This window comes from Drosophila elegans, unplaced genomic scaffold, assembly GCF_018152505.1.
Source record: "Drosophila elegans isolate 14027-0461.03 unplaced genomic scaffold, ASM1815250v1 contig_149, whole genome shotgun sequence".
Lineage (NCBI taxonomy): Eukaryota > Metazoa > Arthropoda > Insecta > Diptera > Drosophilidae > Drosophila > Drosophila elegans.
In genome coordinates this window covers 6,963,728-6,982,347 of record NW_024545513.1, presented here as the reverse complement: position 1 = coordinate 6,982,347, position 18,620 = coordinate 6,963,728, and the positions used below count along the sequence as shown (strand labels likewise).

Genomic DNA, 18,620 nt, shown 5'->3' with positions numbered 1-18,620 from the left:
CTACAAATAATTCAGATCAACGATTCAAAACAACAACCAAACATCTGAACACCTTGATGAATTATTGATTATATTTCATTATTTACAAATTATATTTTTTAATGTAAATTAAATTAAATTACAAAAAAAAAAAAGAAACAAACAGACAGAGTCTCGCACATTCTTTCTATCTCTCTATATTCTAATTTTCTTTCGGCACTCAAAATCATAATTAGCACACATACATTCACACGGGGAGGGATTCCATTTTAGAAAAGACTTCTCGGAGGAAATGCTTTTTTTCAAGGACCGAGGACATAGGTGGACTTTTCTAATATGAGAGAAGGCCCAAGGAATCGTTATATTATGAATTATTTTCGTATACAAAAAGCAATTTCGATACTCAAATTTATCTGTGAATTAAAATTAGCATATTTATGATCTTTTTATTTATTCTTGCAATTTTAAATCATGGCAGCAGCATGTGTGACAATATTATTAAATTCACATCATACAACCCAACAATATTTCCCTTAGTTTAATATAACCAGAAATTCGGGTGTTATTATTATATTATCCCAGACAGTAAATATTCCCTAGATAAAATCAAATACCGAATCCCACTGGATTAACTTTGGGGCATGTCAAATACTGTGCACAATCTCGCATTAAATCGAATCATAATTCCGCGCTTACGGTGTAATTCAATTACAAGTATTTCACAATAATTTATTCCCAATGACTGAATCCAGTCTGCCCCCACTTCCTCATATTGACCGGGCTATAATAATTGGATGCATTTCCGGATAACCCTGGGAACTGGGGCTGAATATCTATATCTAATTCGATTTAATCAAAAATATGAAATGCACTATGCAAATAATCAAAAAAAAAATGACTGGACAACAACATAATCGCATCCCATAATTGCCTTGTATTTTTGGCCTTGACATGCTTGTGGTTCAGCCCGATGAAATGCATTTAATTGGTTTTCACAAAACTGGGTGCTCCTAATTTATACTAATAGGCTTGACAATACTTTTGCTTTTCAGAATTGAATGTTTTTAATAAGTGGGAGTTTTGGCAATGGAGAAGTACAATCTCGACCGATAATACACTAATAAAATGCTTAAAAGTCAAGGCAAGAACTTGAAGTAATGTTACTTTAAGAGCTAGGTATTAGGTATTACCAACCTTAATTTCAATGGTTTAAGATTTGAAAAACTTTTGCTTTTCTTTGCCTTCGATACAGCAGATTCTGAAATGCTCTAAATAAAACCTCCAGGTGGACTTAAAAACTCACCTCATCGATCAATTTGCAGCTTAGCATTTATATAAAAACCGGAGTGTATAAATTGTCTATCAATAGTTAAAACTGCATGCTACACTTAGACGCTACTTTTGGTTATCTCTAGGGTGGAGGGCGTTGGTATCGTTGGTGCCGTGGTGGCCAGACTCCGGCTTGGCATGATTCCTGGTGCCGGGCCCGTTTTGGATCGCTTGGGCAGGGTGGCGGCTCGCAAATAGGGATTATCTATGTTGGGGTTCTCCAAAATGGCCTTGTTCGTGGTGGAATTGGGCTTGATCTCCAGCTCGGGCTTCTCCTCCTTGGACTTGTCGCCGTCCATCTCCTCGTTCTCGCTGTCGCCCTCTTCGCCGTCCTCTGAAAAGGGGAATAAAGTGTTGAGAATCGATGTGCGATATGTGCAATGTGATAACAAGGAGGAACGCACCTTTGCTGGGCACATCCTCTGTGCGATTGGCCACCAGGTAGTGATACTCCAGCTCCTCGAAGTCAAACACCTGATCCGTGGGATTCAAGGCGGCTGCATACGGAGGAAAGGCGGGCTTGCAGGCGATTACTGAAATGACACAGAACAAAAGAAGGTTAATCAACGCGAAACTAGGACTATTTCGATGCATTCTTACGTGGAAACATGTTGTCTTCGGTGGGGAAGAGGTTGTTCGTCTCCGTGGTCTTGCAGAGGAACTTGGTGAGCGCCTTCTCGATGTCCCGCTTCTGGCAGGCGGCCTTCTCCCGAATGGCCTCGTATTCCGTCACAGGCTGCTTGTGCGTGGGCGTCCGTATGTAGGCGTGTGGATCGGGCATGGCCGGGAAGTAGCTGGGCACATAGTGAGGATGCGAGGATTTGCTGCCCGCCTGGAGCAGGCTGAGTTGGCGCTGTTGCGTCTGCTGCGGCGGCAGGGGAATGGCCGCGTGCGTCTCCTTGCGCATATACGGATCCAGGCTGGCGATCGAGATGCCCATGTTGATCAGGGCCAGGCTGACATCGCCCACGGTGGGCATGGTGCGTCCACTCAGTTCGCAGTAGTTGTGCGCCGAATTGCCAATCTCCCCGATCACTGGAACGGGGTGTTTATCAATAGTGGCTGGATTCTAAGCCCCGGTTTCTACTTACGCGCCTGGAGCATCTGGGTGAGCGTCTCCAGACACTGGTGGCTCGCCTGGCCGGCGCCCTTGTCCACCAGCAACTGGGACACCGCCTTGTTCAGCAGTCGTCGATATGCATCCACATTGGGCACCGTCACCGCCTCCACCTTCTCCATTGGTTCAGTCTTTGTCCGGTTTGTTTACGTTAGGAAACAAAAAAAAAGCCGAAATTGTATTTTCGACACTTTAGCGGTTAGAGATGGGTGCATTCTATCGGTACTATCGATTACTACAAGTGAGATCGATAGTGTAGGCCCCACTGGTCTTATAGCTGGACTCCACTGCATCGTATTTTTAGACTTCAAAGATGTTTCCACTAAAAATTAACCACTTTAAACGAAATTTTAGTGGATACGCTGGGCAGCGAAAAAAAAGGCAGCTTTATTCTTCTTATTTTTGTTAGTTTGTAATTTAAACTAAGATTATGAAAGCTTAACTTTTGTTTAGGATTCAAAATTTAAGACTACCTTATAAGACTTTTTATAAGTAATCTTAAAAGTAACTTTTAAGCACCTTTAATAAGACAAAATTTGACTTTAAGCGGATAAGTTTCTTAAGTAAGTACCTTTATAATACAACATTAATATTAATTAAAATTAATAATTTTCTCGGCTGCTCTTTTTCTAGGTTCAATATTTAACAATTACTAACCCCTATGCAGCCCTAAAAAATCAAAAAGTTAATAAACACCTATATACCTAATTCAACCTTATAATACCAACAAATTAAATTTCAACATCTAAAAATTCTCTATTATGAGTATCTCAGAATAATACTTTCTACAGTTATAAGAGTGAATAAGTTTACTGATATAAATCCCGGAGTTTTACTACATGTTTTAACTATCGATAGTCGCGGAGAACAATCGATGTTTAGAAAAATAGTGCTATCAAAGTGGTTCATCTCAAATAAATCAGTGTATTTTTTGTTGTTGTTTGCCAAACAATAGGAGACTTCGTACTCTTAAATCGGGGGACCGGATCGTTAATTGTTCTATTAAATGCAGTTAACGCCATCGACTCGCCGGAGCAGAGCGGGATCAAAACTTTGAGTGAACTCTGGGCCCCCTGGAGTCATAGGTGCCCGGCGGAATCGTAATCTGAACCCGAATCGCTCCATCGGGAATTATTAATTGTGTACGTATATGGGAGTGGATGCTGTGTTGACTAATGTTTTTTTTTTTTTTTTGTTTTGTTTTTGGGGAATCGAGAGAGGGGGAGAGTCTCTATTTCTTGGCAATTTGCACTTATAATTGGAATTGTGTGCGGCATGTTTTTGTTGAACGGTATTGGTTTCTCTATGGTTTCTATTTTTAAGCCAAGTGTGCTCCACTTTGGTTATCAGGCGAAGTTTCCCCACATCCCCAGCCATATATACCCATACCACTCGCACGTAAATCCCCCCTTTCTTTGTCTGCGCGCCAAAGTGCTTTTCTTTCGAAACCTTAGAAAGTATTGTAGGTGCACAGGGAAAAATAAAGATCCTAAATAATGATCGATGCGATAATAGAGTGTTTACAAAAATAATTAGACAAGGAACAAGATTAGAAATTAGGTATATCGTGGAAAAAAGCAATTGGTCATTTATAGGGTGCTCAATTACATAATACCTTTTCAAAACGTATTCAAAAATGTGTATCCATTGATACCGGATAATAATACTGTATTATAAGACCTTAATCAAAATTTAATAACATTTAGGACTTGATATTACAAGGGTATAACTTACAAGTATTAAATCGTATTAAACTTAAGTGCTTATGGGCTTATTATCCTAAAAAGCGAAACCATTTCGTCCAGTGCTGTTGATATATACATATGGTCATTCCTTGTCTGATTTTTATTTTGATTTCTTGTAAACGGGCTTTTGTTTCACTTTGCATTTGGCTTTTGCAGTTTGCGGATGACTCAGTGACCGCCACCTTCAGGGCTCAGTATATCTTATCAGTGATTAAATATAGAACAAATTGACAATCCGGAAGAGGGCAAAGAGATAATCACATCCCCTCTATTCGACTGTAAAGTGCGCACTCGATCGTGCAGCTGTTTGTTTGTTTAGTTTAATTCCCCCCGAACCGCCGCAGCTGCTTGAGTGTACATATGTGAGTGGTCAAAGAGAAACTCGGACCTGGCCCTGGTCGAGGCGACCTACAAAAGAATGCCATGCAAAAAACCCAGCGCAAGATCGTGAATCACTTGTGTGGGGCGGGAAAAAGCACCAAAAGATCGCGCCACTGAGATCAGAGATATCATGGTATGGGTACCAAGTTGCATGTGTAATCAGTTCCATATTTAGGTACTTATACTTAATTCCTTGAATATTACAACTTTTGATATTTGTATACCGAATTCTGGAAAGATAGCTTACTATAATCGTATCTAACTCTTCTCTTTAAAGTTACCCTTATTATATATACCTTGTGATACGAACTATCCAACTTTGTGTGGCAATTACAAAGGTTTTTTGATTTTATTTTGTAAAATATGCACTTTTAATATAAATGGAAATATATACATATATACATATATTATATTAACACTTGCAAATTTTTTTAAGTAGTCATAAAACAAATAGTACTTTAACTACCTACGAGACATAAATCAAAGTGGAAAATGTTTTCCTAACTAATTGTTTTCTTCGGGAACTTTCTCATTCAGGAAACTGAGCAATGAACAAGGTGGGCAAGCATATCCAAAGCGGCATCTCTGGCCTGGGAAACGGCGGTGTTCCATTGTCCACGGCGACTCTACTGGGATCTCCGCTGGAGGCAGCCAATGGAACCAATGGTTTGGCCAGTACCACTAATGTGTTCAATTCGATCATGAGCTTCCTGCCAGACAATCGGCCCATCACCTCGCTGCACATCGTCGAGGATTTCGAGCGGTTAGTAGGGACTTATCCATTCCCAATTCATATATGTATCTAACAAAGGTTTTTTTCCGTCGTCAGGTGCCCGAAGAACTTTAGTGCCATAAACCGCACCTACGATCAGGACTCGGATGCGGATCTGTGGCGCGACTACAGCCTGTTTGGGCGCCAGAATACACGTTATCTCTGCCTGTCCAAGTCCGAGGGCCTGCCGGAATACGTGGTGGAGACACTGCAGTAAGCTCATCTTTTTGTGCGCCACATCCGTTGGCTTTTGTACTAAGAAACCCCACGATTTGCAGAGTCATTGCGGACAAGACGGCGCCGCCCAAGGAATTCTCGCAGGTCTCTCGCACCGCCGACAGTGACCAGAAGGCCTGGCGCAAGCGGCAGATCATCTACAAGCTGTCCAAGCGCGGCACAGTCACCCAGGCGGTCACCGACATCATACTCTGCTCCAAGCTAAAGGTCGCACCCGATGGCTTCAAGCTGGCCGGCGACATCAACGGAGTGCTCGTCTGCTATAAGACGAGCGCGATTCCGGTGCGCCTGTCGCCACCAGTGCCGGGTGGAGGAGTTGGAGGCGTTGGAGGTGTTCCAGTGGCCGCCACCTGCGAGGTGGAGCAGGCCTTGAACCGCCTCAACCTTCAGGGCCAGCGCAACTCACGTGGACCAGTGAGTAGTCACATGTTCCTTGAATCTAACCAATGCTAACTTATCCTTATCCTGACAAACAGCTGCCACAGCCACCGACTGAACACCATGACTACGAGGAGATCCAAGCCAACTATCAAGTAAACTCGCCACAGCGACCGGCGCCACCTCGTCCGGCGGGAATGGGTGCCAGCGGAGGAGGACGTGGTGGTACTTACGGCGGCACCGGCACCCTGGGCACCTACACCGAGCTGGAGGGCGTGCCATTCGTCATGGACATTAGGCTGCAGCGCAACCAAGCTGTAACTGATGTGAGTGATGCATCCATCTCCATTTCCATTTCCATCTCACTCTAATTCGTTGTTTGCATTGAAACAGGTGCCCACATTGCCGGAGATCTCCACACTGCTTAAGTCTTTGGACTATGACTTTCAATTGGAACGTCAGATCTTGTGCACCATGAAGTCATCGGCGTCAAAGAACCCGTTCTTCAAGTAGGAAGATTGCAAACACTCATCTAGGAAACACTCGTCACAAATTGAGCGTTTAGCAATATACCATTTATACAACAATACAACAATACAACAAGGCAACAGAACCGGAAATGAGTGGATTTAATACTTAGTTTAGCGTAAGCTTGAACAGATCTGATGCGCATGTGGCAGCTGCCATGGTAGACCGTAAACCCAGTAGTTATTCAGTTGAATTAAGTTCTGAGGCCCCTGTTCCCTTAGAGTAAAATGTGTGTAATATTCCTGTGCCTTCGATATGTATCTAATTTTCATTGATTGCCCAAGCGAGCAGTCGTAGACCTCAGTTTTTTAAAGTCCCTCATTGGAAACCAACCCTAGCAGAAGCAGAAGCAGAATCAGAATCAGAATCCTACCTATTTACATCATAGAAATCATTCATATACATGCATCGATTAACCCCGAATTGTGATCAGAAAAGCAGATTTGTCATTACTTTAGAAGCGCTAAATCGGATGGCTTTACGTGTACACAACACATACAATTATGTAATTCGAAAGGCCCACGCATTAGATATACACCTACCGCATATGTTTAAACAAAAATGTAATGTTAATGTTGATAGGAGTCTAGGAAGCGGATTGCTAATAACGAACCTAATATAAACCTAGTACATACATGCATATATCTGATATATATATTATATACATACGTTTATAGGCCACTTAGCACTTAAAACCAGTTGGTTTTTAAAAAGATATATCTATTACACATTAGCTCTAGTGACGATTAGACTGTATTGCGAAATCATAGATTCTTCCCAACTGCCTCCGTCCCCGTTCGCCCAACATTCCCCGCTCCCAATCTAATCGCCTCCTCGAAAAACTTACACCCCACCATGTGTTATAGAGCAGTTCAAATACAAAATACAAAATACAAACAAAATATATTATACATATATGTACGCCCGTGAAAATCCACCAGTATTATTGTCTTTTGATGATTCAGCGAATTAATGCTTTTTGGGATGAACGTTGCTCGGGTCTTTCCGGAATCGCGAAAGTTTATGTGAGCATTAGTCAGCATTGACATCCGGTTGTTTTTTATTCAACTAATTAAAGTAAGCCAATGACAAATAAATAAAAGTACTTTCTATTAGGGTTAAAACCTATAAATTTATTTAACATAACTACAAAAGTTAAGATATACAAAAAACATTTAGAATATGGTCAATATCCCTGTATGTGGGTTATTAAACCTAAGCGCCTAAAGTCATTCAATATGTACAGTGCTCTCTCTGGCATGAAGGATCAAACAGGGCAGTCCGTGGGTCCATTTCATCGGGTCAAATCGGTATAGATTAGATCACATCAAAATAGATTGTGGAAGAGCAGGTCCGGCTGCGACAGAGTCTTCTTCAGGTTGCGCATGCTCAGACGACGCTGGCGGCGATCGGCGGTGCATCTGTAGACGACGGGATCGTTGGGGATCGGAATTGGTGTTGGGGATTGGTGTTCAGGTTCGGGCATTCGAGTTCGAGTGGTTAGAAAAGCGTTCGAGACAACGGCACAGGGATGAGCGGTTTGGATGAGGCATTGAGGTGTATAAGCGCAGCTGGGATTCGGGATTCGGACATTGGGGAAAACAGTAGTGGGCGGCCAGGAAACCAATGCACCTTCACCAGGTAAACGGGAACGCGAACTGGGGCTGGGGCTGGGGCTCCTCCTCCTCCTCCACCTCCACCTCCACTTACTCGAATATCCGCCCCTGGTACTCGATCATCAGCTTGACGCAGTCGGCCAGAGTTTCGCCCTCGCGCAGCAGCTGCTGGATGTCCTGCATGTGGACGCCCTGCGGCACCGTGTGGAAGATCGACGGCGTCACCGATATAGACAGTGTCTCCGCGCTGATCTGCTGCAGCGGCACCTTGGTTAATCTGTAAGTTAAAATCAACATTAGCATACAGTTGCGGTCAAAATAAAAGTGGGACAATGTTAAGTGCCTCAAAAAATAGCATGGACCTATTTAATATATAAAATAATATATTAAAAAACTAAATATTTTAAACTCTTAATTCTTCTCTTAACTCTTTTCTAATATACTGTAGTAGTAAACTGTAGTTTGGGATTAACTATAAATCCTCGTTCATCATACAATTTTTTTGATTTTTTGATCTTATCTTTCTTAAAATTACAATTTTTTTTTATTAATCTAAGTTTAGAAATATTTAAAAATATTAATCCTAGGTAAAAGCTCATTTTTATAATGCTTAGCTTCAAGAAAATATTAAACAGTTTTTCAAAAGTTGCTTACTATTTCCGTAAGCTAAAAAACAATTGTTATTTTGACCGCAGCTGTGTATAATTTGAACCTTTCTAAGCTGTTAGGTATTTTGTTATTGTTATTAGAGTAACAATTTGCAAAAATATTAAATACTTTAATTTCAGATTATAGTTTATTATAAAATGGCTTTTAGAAAAGCACTGATCAAATTTGGTATCTGTTGAAAAACCCAGAAGTTGTGACAAAGATACAAAAAAAATCCTTTTTTTAGCTTCTTAGTTTGAAAACTAACCTAGAAGCTAAGACGATATAGTTAAGACTACAAAAATAATGACTAACCCGGAATTATATTATAAAGCCTGGGTCATGCTGACATTTTCTATGTAATTACAATAACAAGGAATTTATGACTGTGGCTTTCCATATGAATTACATTTAATTTAAAAACCAAACGCATTCATAAAAATGGGTCCTACGATTCCGTATTGGATGTGATATTAGATAAGTTAGCGGGCAGGATGATGATTTCGGGACCACTTACCGATTGAAGTGCCCAAAGATATAGTCCATGGTGTCGCGATTGCTCTCGGGCAGCGAGCGTATCAGTCTTTTCAGGGTGTCCAGCTTCACGGAGAGATCGGTCAGCACTGTGTGTACGAAACCGATTAGTAAATAGAAACCTTATAGCGGGAGGGACTGCCGAACTTACACCACTGATTGGGCGATCCAATGAAGGTCTTGGCCTCGTTGACACTGACCAGTGGACTCTTGATTTCGCGCAGGAAGAGCTTCAGCACCCCGGTAAGCGTGTGTATATCCACATCCGGCTGACGCAGTGCGTCATAGTCGTTGGCATCGATGCTGAAGCGCAGCGTTTGGATCTTGTTGTAGTCGCCGCACTGCCGGTAAATGCCCTCAATGGGCTGCGTGGAGCGGCGGTACTTCTGCTCGATGAGATCGCAGCAGTCGACGACGATCCGGGGCACAGTGCGCTGCTGGTCGTGCTTCATTACCAACTCCAGTTCCGTGTCGAAGCAGGGCTCGTCGAAGAAGATGCGCTGTTCGCGCAACGTTTCCACGCTGGGCCGGCTCTTGAACCAGTTGGACAGATTCATCCAGGCCACCAGCCGTGAGGGTCGTACATTTGGACTGCCTGTGGGATGCGAATGGGGATGACGCTTCGATCCCGATCCGGATCCGGATCCTCCCGTGGATCGTTGCTTTTCCTTGTCCCGTTCCTGCAGTAGCTCCCCCAGTTGGCGACTCATCTCGCCCACTTTCTGCTCCAACTCCTGGCCGTAGGTGGTCTGGACCAGCAGATCCTGCTCCAGCGTGTGCACCCGCTGCTTGAGGTCATGCCACCGCCTCGCGCAGCTGCTGCAGCACTCCAGCCTGGATCGGGCCACCGCCGGACTGCCGCCGGAGCTGGAGTTCGAGGAGCAGACATCCAGACTGGTGTTGGACACCAGCACGGCCGTATTGGTGGCATCGTCCAGGAAGAGGCGGGTCAGATCACGGGTGCTGTTGCTCTTGAGCAGCGCCAGTTTGTTGGGTTTGGTCTTCAGTTCGCGCAGCAGGACAACCGCCTCGGGACGACCCGCATCCTGCTGTCTGGCCGCCTTGTCCAAGGCACTGTTGGAGCCGCCATTGCCCTCCAGCCGGAACAGAGTGCCCGAGGTGACGCTGTGGCCACGCATGTAGGCGTGCTGAGCGTGCTGCGCCTGCTGCGACGATGACGATGACGACGAGGTCGTGGAACGGTCACGGAAGCAATTCATCAGGCTCTTTCCGGGCTGGCGTCTCTCGTGTGCCACAAGTCCCGCGGCGCCGATCACGATGTGCGCCGAGTCTGGAGTGCCAGGCGTTACTGGCCGCTGATTTGTCGCCGTCGTCGTCGTCGTCGTCTGCATGATGCTGGGATCGCTTTTGCTCGGTCCGCTTATCGCGGTCCCTTCAACTGCCCAGCTTGATTCGTTGCACTTGGTTGGGTTTATCGGTATGCGCGCGACCAAGTCAGCGGCAGCGGCAGTGGCAGCTGATCCTCCTCCTTCTCCAGTGACGTCAGCGGGAGAACTGTGCGGGTACAATTAGTTGATGACCAATTGAATTTGAGTGAAGATAGTGGGCACTTCTAGTTATAAAAAAAATGAATGCTTTAGAACAACAAAGGATTTTTAGTTATTGAACTATCTCATGGAGAGGCATACTTTCACACCCACCTCTCTTCCGTTTGTCAAGTGCCGATTTCCGGCAAGTAGAGTGTTGTTGTTCCCGCAAAAGAAGTTGCAGCAACAGAAGAGCAACCGAAATTGCAACTACGGCAGCCACACTTCTTCGGCTTCTTCTGCCAATGATGACTGTTAACTTGGTCAATAGGCTTCCTTTTGGGTTTTTGTTTTGTGTTGCGATGACGTTGTATCGCCAGCGGCAGTATCAGTCGGTCATGGATTGTGGATAGTGGATAATTCGCAGGCAGCTCCAATTTCAACTGACTGGCTGGGGCGAGCGGTTGGAATTCTCTGGCCGCTTATCGCATTTTTAATTGTCACCCAGTCACAGTCGCAGTCACAGTCGCAGTCGCAATGTTAGCCACTCCGACACTCCCGATAAGATAACCCAAAAGGGGGGAGCCAGAGCCAAACAAATGCCAAAGCACTCGGCACACATATGTACATATAAATAAAAGTGGATGTCACAGAAATGGCGATAATGTGTGAAATGCAATGTAGGAGTTCCTATGCATACAATATATATATATATATATATATATATATGTATGCTATATCCATTATCCATATCGCTTTGTTTACACTGGGGTAGGCAGTAAATAGCAAATGGCAAATGGCTTCTGCTGTGGCTGCTGTTCCCCGCCAGCTTGGACTTTGGCAATTTGTGGGTAACTGGAGCAAGTCAGGGCCTTGACCAGCCGCCCATGGAGATATAGCTTATCGACAGCGATGGCAAAGGCACTCCTACGGTTTATAGCTAGGAAGTAAAATATTTATAGTGCCACAATGATCATTTTGGTTTACAAGTTAAAATATATCTAAGACAAGAATTATAGGTAGTTTCCAACATTTGACTGAAACTTAGCCCGCTTTAAATATATATATAAGACCAATTATAATTTCAAATGCATTAAAGTTGGTCGTTTAAAAAAAAATTGAATTAAAACTTGGGCAGGGTAAGAAGATTTTTATATTTGAGCATTTATACTCTACTTCAGTAAAGCAAAAAGTGATGAAAATAAATCTCTATAGTATAGTATTTATACTAAAGTATTTAAATATTGTTCATGGTTATATTTAATTTTTTAAAGAAATTTATATACGTTTTAAAGGTTGAATTCAATACATTATTCGTAGAACTTAAGCCAAATGACTGGAGCTGGGCATTAGTGAGACTGGGCCCCGATAAGAAAAACAAACAGAATAGTAGTGCCTAGATATGAACTCAAGTACAAGTACCTACTTCCCATCACCACTTATCAGCCGCAGCACTTCTCAAACGCTGGCTATTTATTGAGGGTCCTGCTCCGCCTGCTCCTTAGTTCTCTTTCGGTCGTGCGCCTTCCTGTGTGCCCTCATTGGTTCGTACTGGGCGAATGCCTTGCCGCAGATCTTGCACTGATACTGCTTGTGCTCGGCGTGGATGTCCTTGTGCCGCCTTAGGTACCTGGCGCTGGTGAACAGCTTGTGGCACACATCGCACTCCTTATCGCGCACGTTCAGATGCCCGTTGATGTGGTCCCGCAGTGCGCTGCGCTCGAAGAAGCCCTTGCCGCAGATGTGGCACTTGGCCACCGGCCGCTGTTCGTGCCGCCGCTGGTGGCCCTTCAAAATGGTGGTGGTGCTGAAGCGGACGCCGCAGATGTGACAACTATAGGGTCGTTCGCCGGTATGCGAGCGCCGATGGATTTTCAGATCCGATTTGTGAACGAACCGCTTGCCGCAATACTCACAGCTCACACGGTATTCCTTAGTGTGCCTGCGCAAGTGACTTTTGCAACTGGCGATGTTATAAAAGCCCTTGCCGCAGGTTGGACACGCAAAGGGCTGGCTGTAATCGTGATTGGCCCGATGGATCCTGTAGCCGTCCACACTGTTCATCACCATCTGGCACACGTCGCACTGCAAGGGCGCCATGTGCTGCTCCAAGAACTGCAATTTCTCGTAGTAGCGCGATCGGGGGCAGAACTCCTTGCCCTCCCGTTCGCACTTCAGTTGGCGCGCTTTTTCCTTGTGGTAAGTGGACCTCAGGCGCCGAATGAAATTCTGCAACTGCGATGGCTCGAGCGGAATCTCCAGTTCAGAGCGGCTTAGCTCCAGCAGCCGATCCTCGGCCGCCTGACGCACACGACGGAGTCGGCAGGAGATGTCCTGCTTGTCCCAACAGGCGCTGCACTGCCGATATAGCTCGATGAGCTGCAGGTTCTGGGCATGATTCAGGAAGGGCACGGTCAGCGCCTCGGCATACCGATCTTGCCGCAGGCTCTTAGCCAGGAAGTGAAGCCGCTCGTAGTACCACTTTGGGGAAGCTGTTGGCTCCGTAAACTGCTCCAGACGTTTTTTCTCCCACGCATACGCATCTTTCAACTGATTGACGTACGAAATTATTTCCTGGGCCGTCAGTTTCAGTTCAAATTGGTCATTAAGTCCATTGGCGATCTTCGCGTAGGCCTTGTTGCGTCGCCAAGATTTCCGGTAACTCACCATGTCCACGTCCCACAGCTCTGGCTTCTGCTCCAGCTGGTTGATGAAGGCCAGCATGATGGGGTGCTCCAGCATCCAAAATGGCGACAAGTCTGTGATTTTGGTGGCCTGAAAATGGGAAGAAAAGTGATGTGAGTATTGTTACTTTAGTAAATGGTTGGTAGCTCACAGTTTGCGCCTGGCCATCGCTTTCGGGCCATTCCAGCAGGGTGTCCTCCTCCTGGTCTCCTTGCGATTCCGAGTCTGTAGCCGACAGAAACTCTTCTTGCGAAGACTCCTCCGTTTTAATCTGCTCTATGATCTGTGTTGCCAAGGGATCCTCTTCCTTGGCCGAGGTCACTGGCTCCTCATCTCTGCCACGAATTGTCCTTTGTTCCAAAAGGGGATTTTTGTCCACCTCCTTCTCCTTCTCCTGCCCCTGCTCCTGCTGCGGCTTCTGCTTCGGCTTCTCTTTGGGGAAGAATTCCGGATGCTGCGTATCCAGGTGCAACTTGAAATCCTTTAATGTGGTCGTCCTGCTGTCCTGGCAAAAGATGCACTGGAAGGCAAGGGTGCGCGCCTGCCTCTTCCACTTCCATACGATTTCGCCGCACCGCTGATATGGCGGCATTATCTTGCCAAAAGCGATCTGCAGTCTAAATGTTTACAATCGCAAACGGAGCTGCCAATTTGCGTGAAAAAAGCAGTCAACTGAAAAAGTGGGTTGACTTAAAAATACCCTATTAACTTGAATTTTAAAGATTGCTAAGCTCTTTTTTGAAGAACTCTTTCTAATTAAATATTGTTGAGCATTAATTTTAGTGTTGTATATATTTTTTTTTATATTACTCTTAAATTAAGCTTGTTGCTGTTCTGACAGCATTTTATCAAGAAGAAAAGGCTTCACCTGTTGCACACAATATATACCCTTTGGTACCCTTTAAGTGCCTGGCATAAAAACAGTGTTGAAAACCGGCAAGCAGACGGGCCGCCAAAATTTGAATTGTGAGATGTGGGTGTGTGTTTTTAATAGCAAATATTACATAATTTCGGTACAGGTAATAGAACTTTTCAGCTTAACCACTAGACAATAGATAAATGCAAACTGATCGAGCCACTGCTGGATGATGCTTCTCAATGGGAAGATTTAGGGCTGCATGCGCAGGGCGCCATCGATGCGGATGACCTCGCCGTTGAGCAGCGGGTTCTCGAAGATGGCCTGCACCAGGTGGGCGTACTCACTGGGCTCGCCCAGTCGCTGTGGGAACGGTATGGACTTGGCCAGGAAGGTGCGCACCTTCTCCGGCAGCGCAGCCAGCATGGGGGTATTGAACAGACCCGGTGCAATCGTACAGATCCGGATGCCCTGGGTGCTCAGGTCGCGGGCAATGGGCAGGGTCATGCCCACCACGGCCGCCTTGGAGGCGGAGTAGGCCGCCTGTCCGATCTGGCCATCGAAGGCCGCCACCGAGGCGGTGTTCACGATCACACCACGCTGTCCATCCTGGTTCGGCTCGTTGGCACCCATCAAACCGGCCGACAGGCGAATCACATTGAACGTGCCCACCGTATTGATGTTGATCACCCGCTGGAAGTCCTCCAGCCGGTGGGCCGCGTTCTTGTTGAAGTTGTAGGTCTTGACCGCCGTTGCGGTGCCCGCACAGTTCACCGTCAGATCCAGCCGACCGAACTTGTCCTTGGCCGTCTGCAGGGCGGCGCTCACATCCTTCTCGGAGGTCACGTCCACGGGCACAAAGACCACCTTGTCGCCCAGCTCCTTGGCCACCTCGTTGCCCTTGGACGAGGGCAGATCGGCCAGGACCACGCTGGCGCCCTGCCTGGCCAGCCGTTCGGCGGTGGCGCGACCCAGTCCAGAGGCTCCTCCGGTCACCAGGGATACTGCGTTCTAAAGGGGATTTATGGGGTTAATCATTGCTTTTTATTATGGGGCAAATCAAATCCTTAGTTTGCGCGTCTTTTTGTATAAGTCTATTATTTATTGAGATCAGCATAAAACCTATTATTCCTTTTAAATTAACTTGGGATTTCTACATTGTTTTTTTTTTTGTTTCAGTTAAGAAAAATGTGAACTTTGTAACTTTTGCTGATTATGAACATATTTTTGTAATACTAGAACCAGAATATATAGAATATATTCATTCTATGAATCAAACAAGCAAACAAACATTAACTAGAGCTAGAAAAAACAATTTTTCAAAATAATAGATTTGAAAGTTCTTAAATAAAACTTTCTCTTTGTAAAATAGGGTTCTTAAAAAAAAAAACAAAATATTATATTCAAGACGGGACTTTTGTCGAACCTATAGTTTTTACAGTTAAAAAGCTCAAAAGGGATCCGCAACCTCTGACAAAACTCAACAACTGACCGCCGGTTTATTTATTTATTTTAAGCAAGCAACAGATGGCAAGAACTTCTGCAGAACTATCAGTTCACTTTCCAGATAAACCTCCCCCGCTATGATGGCATTATGTTATTGTATAACTCCTATAACGAGAAAGTAATGCTAATTGCTCGGAGGGTTCAAGGTGCATCGCTACAGAAAGCGAGACAGATACGGATACGGTTATTTATGGCCCCCGAAGACACGAGTTCAGATCCCAATTGGACTTTGCACCCGGCGACCGGGTAGTCGGACATTATGTCTGCACTAATTCCCAAGTAATCGGTATATGGCCATTATTTACAGCACCCTACATACCTTGATCATTCTGCCGAGTTGTGTTGTGGCTGCGAAAAGCGGTGATTACCAATTACTTAAGTAAGCTTTTAACAAAAACTGGTTAACAGATTCGAAACCGGAGCAGTGTGACCGTGGCCTGGCCGTTGAAAAATGCCAGAGAGGACTAAAAAAATGATTAATGAGGGAGCACGAGTTCATGTTATTACTTTTAGAACATTTAATTAGGATATTCCATTGCTCATTTTTTTAAATACAAATGCATACAAATCAAAACATTTTTAGTGATTTAATATAAATTATTTTTACTAATCTTAAGCTTGAAATTTTCAGCTTCTTAATATATTGAAAATTAATTTGATAAGTTCTAAAAACTGTGTAAATTTTTTACACATGTTCAACTTAGATTCCAGCAGTAGAGGATAATTTAATTCTGTTGTTCTTGCTCACCATTACTTATACCCTAATATAATTTCTTAATTTAAAATTAAAAACAAAACATTTGTATGGTACATTTACAAAAATGTAAACGGTGCGGTATAAATGGTGGATTATTCCGCGGTCACACTGAATACAATCACAAACAATTAAATGCTGAAGGAAGAAACATGTCGTGCAGCAACGAAAAAAGCGGAAAGCTAAAAAATTCCCATGTTTTAGGAGAAAACGAGTGGAAACAACTTATGGGAAATTCGCGGCTGCCCAATGGTGAGTTCTTGCCCCCTGCACACTACTATGTCAGCCATCTAACTAGCGAATTAAAACACCCTTCACGCGCCTCAGTCATAAGGCAGCCCGCTCAGGATCGTCTGAAGCGGCTGCAAACAAATTTGAAGCGGGATGCCAAGCGACCCACACGTAGATTCTCGACATCTAGCCAACCGGAGATTGATGCTCCGATTCCAGTGCCCAGCCGCCGAGCAAGTGTCTCCGAGGCCCCAGTGGCCATTCCTTTGGCCATTCCCTTGGCCATTCCCTTGGACAAATCCCCACCGCATAGAACGTTCGTGGGGCGCACAAGGATCCAGGGCAAACCCCCAAGGCGTTTGTCCATAATCAATCCCTGGGAGAAGCCAATGGCCCTGGTGGATGCCAGCAATCGCCTGAAAGCAGGCAATTCCCAAAGTGGTGGGTACTCCTAGGGATAGCAAACATGCCATGATAAGCCTTATAACATGTATCCTCTATCTCCCTAGCCCACCAACGTCTATCGCAGTTGAGGACCCTTCTGCAGCAAGAGCAAGAGGCCCAGGAGACCAACAACAATGATGTGGTCAAGACCAACGAACAGGGTAACAAGAAGCAGCCTGGAACAGCAGCCAACAGCGCAAGTCCAAGTGCATTTAACAGCTCGAGGGCCGTTGAGGTGGGTCCAGAGCCCATGGAATGGGAGGAGTTCACTGAAGATGAGCCTCAGAAGCAGGCTCAGGATGTGGCCTTGAAGGAGAACGAGTTCAATGGGGTTGAGTCTCCCGAGGAGGACGACATTTCGCTCATTCGTCAAGCCGCCGACGGCGAGGAGTTGCCCGCCCATCTTCAAGATCACATGTACTTCGTGCTGGACACAAACGTCCTCATGCAGAACATCAAGTTCGTGGAGAGTCTGACCGACGTGGTGCTGCCGGGAACGGTGGGCAGTGTGCTGTACATTCCCTATGTGGTCATCAAGGAGCTGGACAAGCTCAAGGGTCAGCATCAAGACGAGCGCGATGTGAAGCGACTGGTTGCCGTGCGAGCCATACGCTATTTGAACACAAAGTTCGATGAGAGTTTGGATATTCAAGGTGGGTAGTTGATCACTTACTTACTTGCCTGATCCCTGTTATTCACCTATGTACGTTACTCATGATGCAGCTCAATCGGCCATCGAGGCGGCGCAGCACCTGATCGAAGTGGACTGCCCGGACGACAGCATCGTCAACTGTTGCCTGCAGCTGCAGCAGCATGTGCCGAACGTGATGCTCATCACCAACGACCAAAATCTCCGTCTCAAGGCCAACGCGTCGGCCATTCAGGTCTCGTGTCGCTCCGACCTGATGGCCAGCTATCCCTATGAGTTTGCCGTCTTGGGTGACTAGCTCGAATGCATCTAGTCCCACTAATCTAGTTACTATAGACTGCGTTTGTGATATCGGATCCGGGAGAAACTGGCAGGGATCCACCAGTCAGGCCACTGCACCGCAGCACACATGAAGTACAACCTATCATTTACACTCATATCATAATTAAGGAGGAGACAGCCACCGGCGATGTTCACTGAAGACTAGCGTTACGGATTTAGATTTAGATTCTACTGCCCTGCCTTTTGCTACAAGCAATAAAGCTTATTTTTCGACATATTTACCTTTGAGATTAGCGGCGAAGATAGCGAAACGGTGATCCCCGGAAGCGCATCCTCGGATCGAAGACCCCCGCATGTTTGGATTTAATTAGCAGCCGCCGCACTCCGGTGCTGCCGCCTTTGAGATTGCGTCGTCTTATCGGTTGGGCAAACAAGATCAGTGGAGGAGGCGCCTCCACACTC

At 45.3% G+C, this 18,620-nt stretch overlaps 6 protein-coding genes and 1 pseudogene across 6 annotated transcripts; 2 read left to right on the top strand and 5 right to left on the bottom strand.

Moving 5' to 3' along the window:
• Positions 1-160: 160 nt before the first annotated feature.
• On the bottom strand, positions 161-2,637 carry LOC108142550 (transcription initiation factor TFIID subunit 8). Its single transcript, XM_017266484.2, has 4 exons — positions 2,400-2,637; positions 1,909-2,343; positions 1,713-1,841; positions 161-1,642 (listed from the first exon to the last, which is right to left on the bottom strand). The coding sequence occupies exons 1-4, from the start codon at positions 2,545-2,547 to the stop codon at positions 1,368-1,370; spliced, it is 987 nt and encodes a 328-aa protein (XP_017121973.1). The 5' UTR covers positions 2,548-2,637; the 3' UTR covers positions 161-1,367.
• A 717-nt stretch (positions 2,638-3,354) lies between these two features.
• On the top strand, positions 3,355-7,383 carry LOC108142444 (multivesicular body subunit 12A). The gene is made up of 6 exons (XM_017266309.2): positions 3,355-3,567; positions 5,089-5,314; positions 5,381-5,536; positions 5,602-5,974; positions 6,037-6,264; positions 6,332-7,383. The coding sequence occupies exons 2-6, from the start codon at positions 5,100-5,102 to the stop codon at positions 6,449-6,451; spliced, it is 1,092 nt and encodes a 363-aa protein (XP_017121798.1). The 5' UTR covers positions 3,355-3,567; positions 5,089-5,099; the 3' UTR covers positions 6,452-7,383.
• A 186-nt stretch (positions 7,384-7,569) lies between these two features.
• On the bottom strand, positions 7,570-8,019 carry LOC108142447 (annotated as a pseudogene).
• Positions 7,570-11,672, bottom strand: LOC108142442 (rho GTPase-activating protein 15-like). The gene is made up of 4 exons (XM_017266307.2): positions 10,926-11,672; positions 9,416-10,859; positions 9,248-9,353; positions 7,570-8,359 (listed from the first exon to the last, which is right to left on the bottom strand). The coding sequence occupies exons 2-4, from the start codon at positions 10,614-10,616 to the stop codon at positions 8,173-8,175; spliced, it is 1,494 nt and encodes a 497-aa protein (XP_017121796.1). The 5' UTR covers positions 10,617-10,859; positions 10,926-11,672; the 3' UTR covers positions 7,570-8,172.
• A 200-nt stretch (positions 11,673-11,872) lies between these two features.
• Positions 11,873-14,289, bottom strand: LOC108142441 (zinc finger protein 431-like). Its single transcript, XM_017266306.2, has 2 exons — positions 13,588-14,289; positions 11,873-13,526 (listed from the first exon to the last, which is right to left on the bottom strand). The coding sequence occupies exons 1-2, from the start codon at positions 14,026-14,028 to the stop codon at positions 12,225-12,227; spliced, it is 1,743 nt and encodes a 580-aa protein (XP_017121795.1). The 5' UTR covers positions 14,029-14,289; the 3' UTR covers positions 11,873-12,224.
• Positions 14,290-14,394: 105 nt separating this feature from the next.
• LOC108142446 (3-hydroxyacyl-CoA dehydrogenase type-2) lies at positions 14,395-16,246 on the bottom strand. Its single transcript, XM_017266310.2, has 2 exons — positions 16,118-16,246; positions 14,395-15,303 (listed from the first exon to the last, which is right to left on the bottom strand). The coding sequence occupies exons 1-2, from the start codon at positions 16,124-16,126 to the stop codon at positions 14,545-14,547; spliced, it is 768 nt and encodes a 255-aa protein (XP_017121799.1). The 5' UTR covers positions 16,127-16,246; the 3' UTR covers positions 14,395-14,544.
• Positions 16,247-16,359: 113 nt separating this feature from the next.
• LOC108142443 (transcriptional protein SWT1) lies at positions 16,360-18,435 on the top strand. The gene is made up of 4 exons (XM_017266308.2): positions 16,360-16,804; positions 16,880-17,224; positions 17,293-17,880; positions 17,951-18,435. The coding sequence occupies exons 1-4, from the start codon at positions 16,603-16,605 to the stop codon at positions 18,172-18,174; spliced, it is 1,359 nt and encodes a 452-aa protein (XP_017121797.1). The 5' UTR covers positions 16,360-16,602; the 3' UTR covers positions 18,175-18,435.
• Positions 18,436-18,620: the final 185 nt, after the last annotated feature.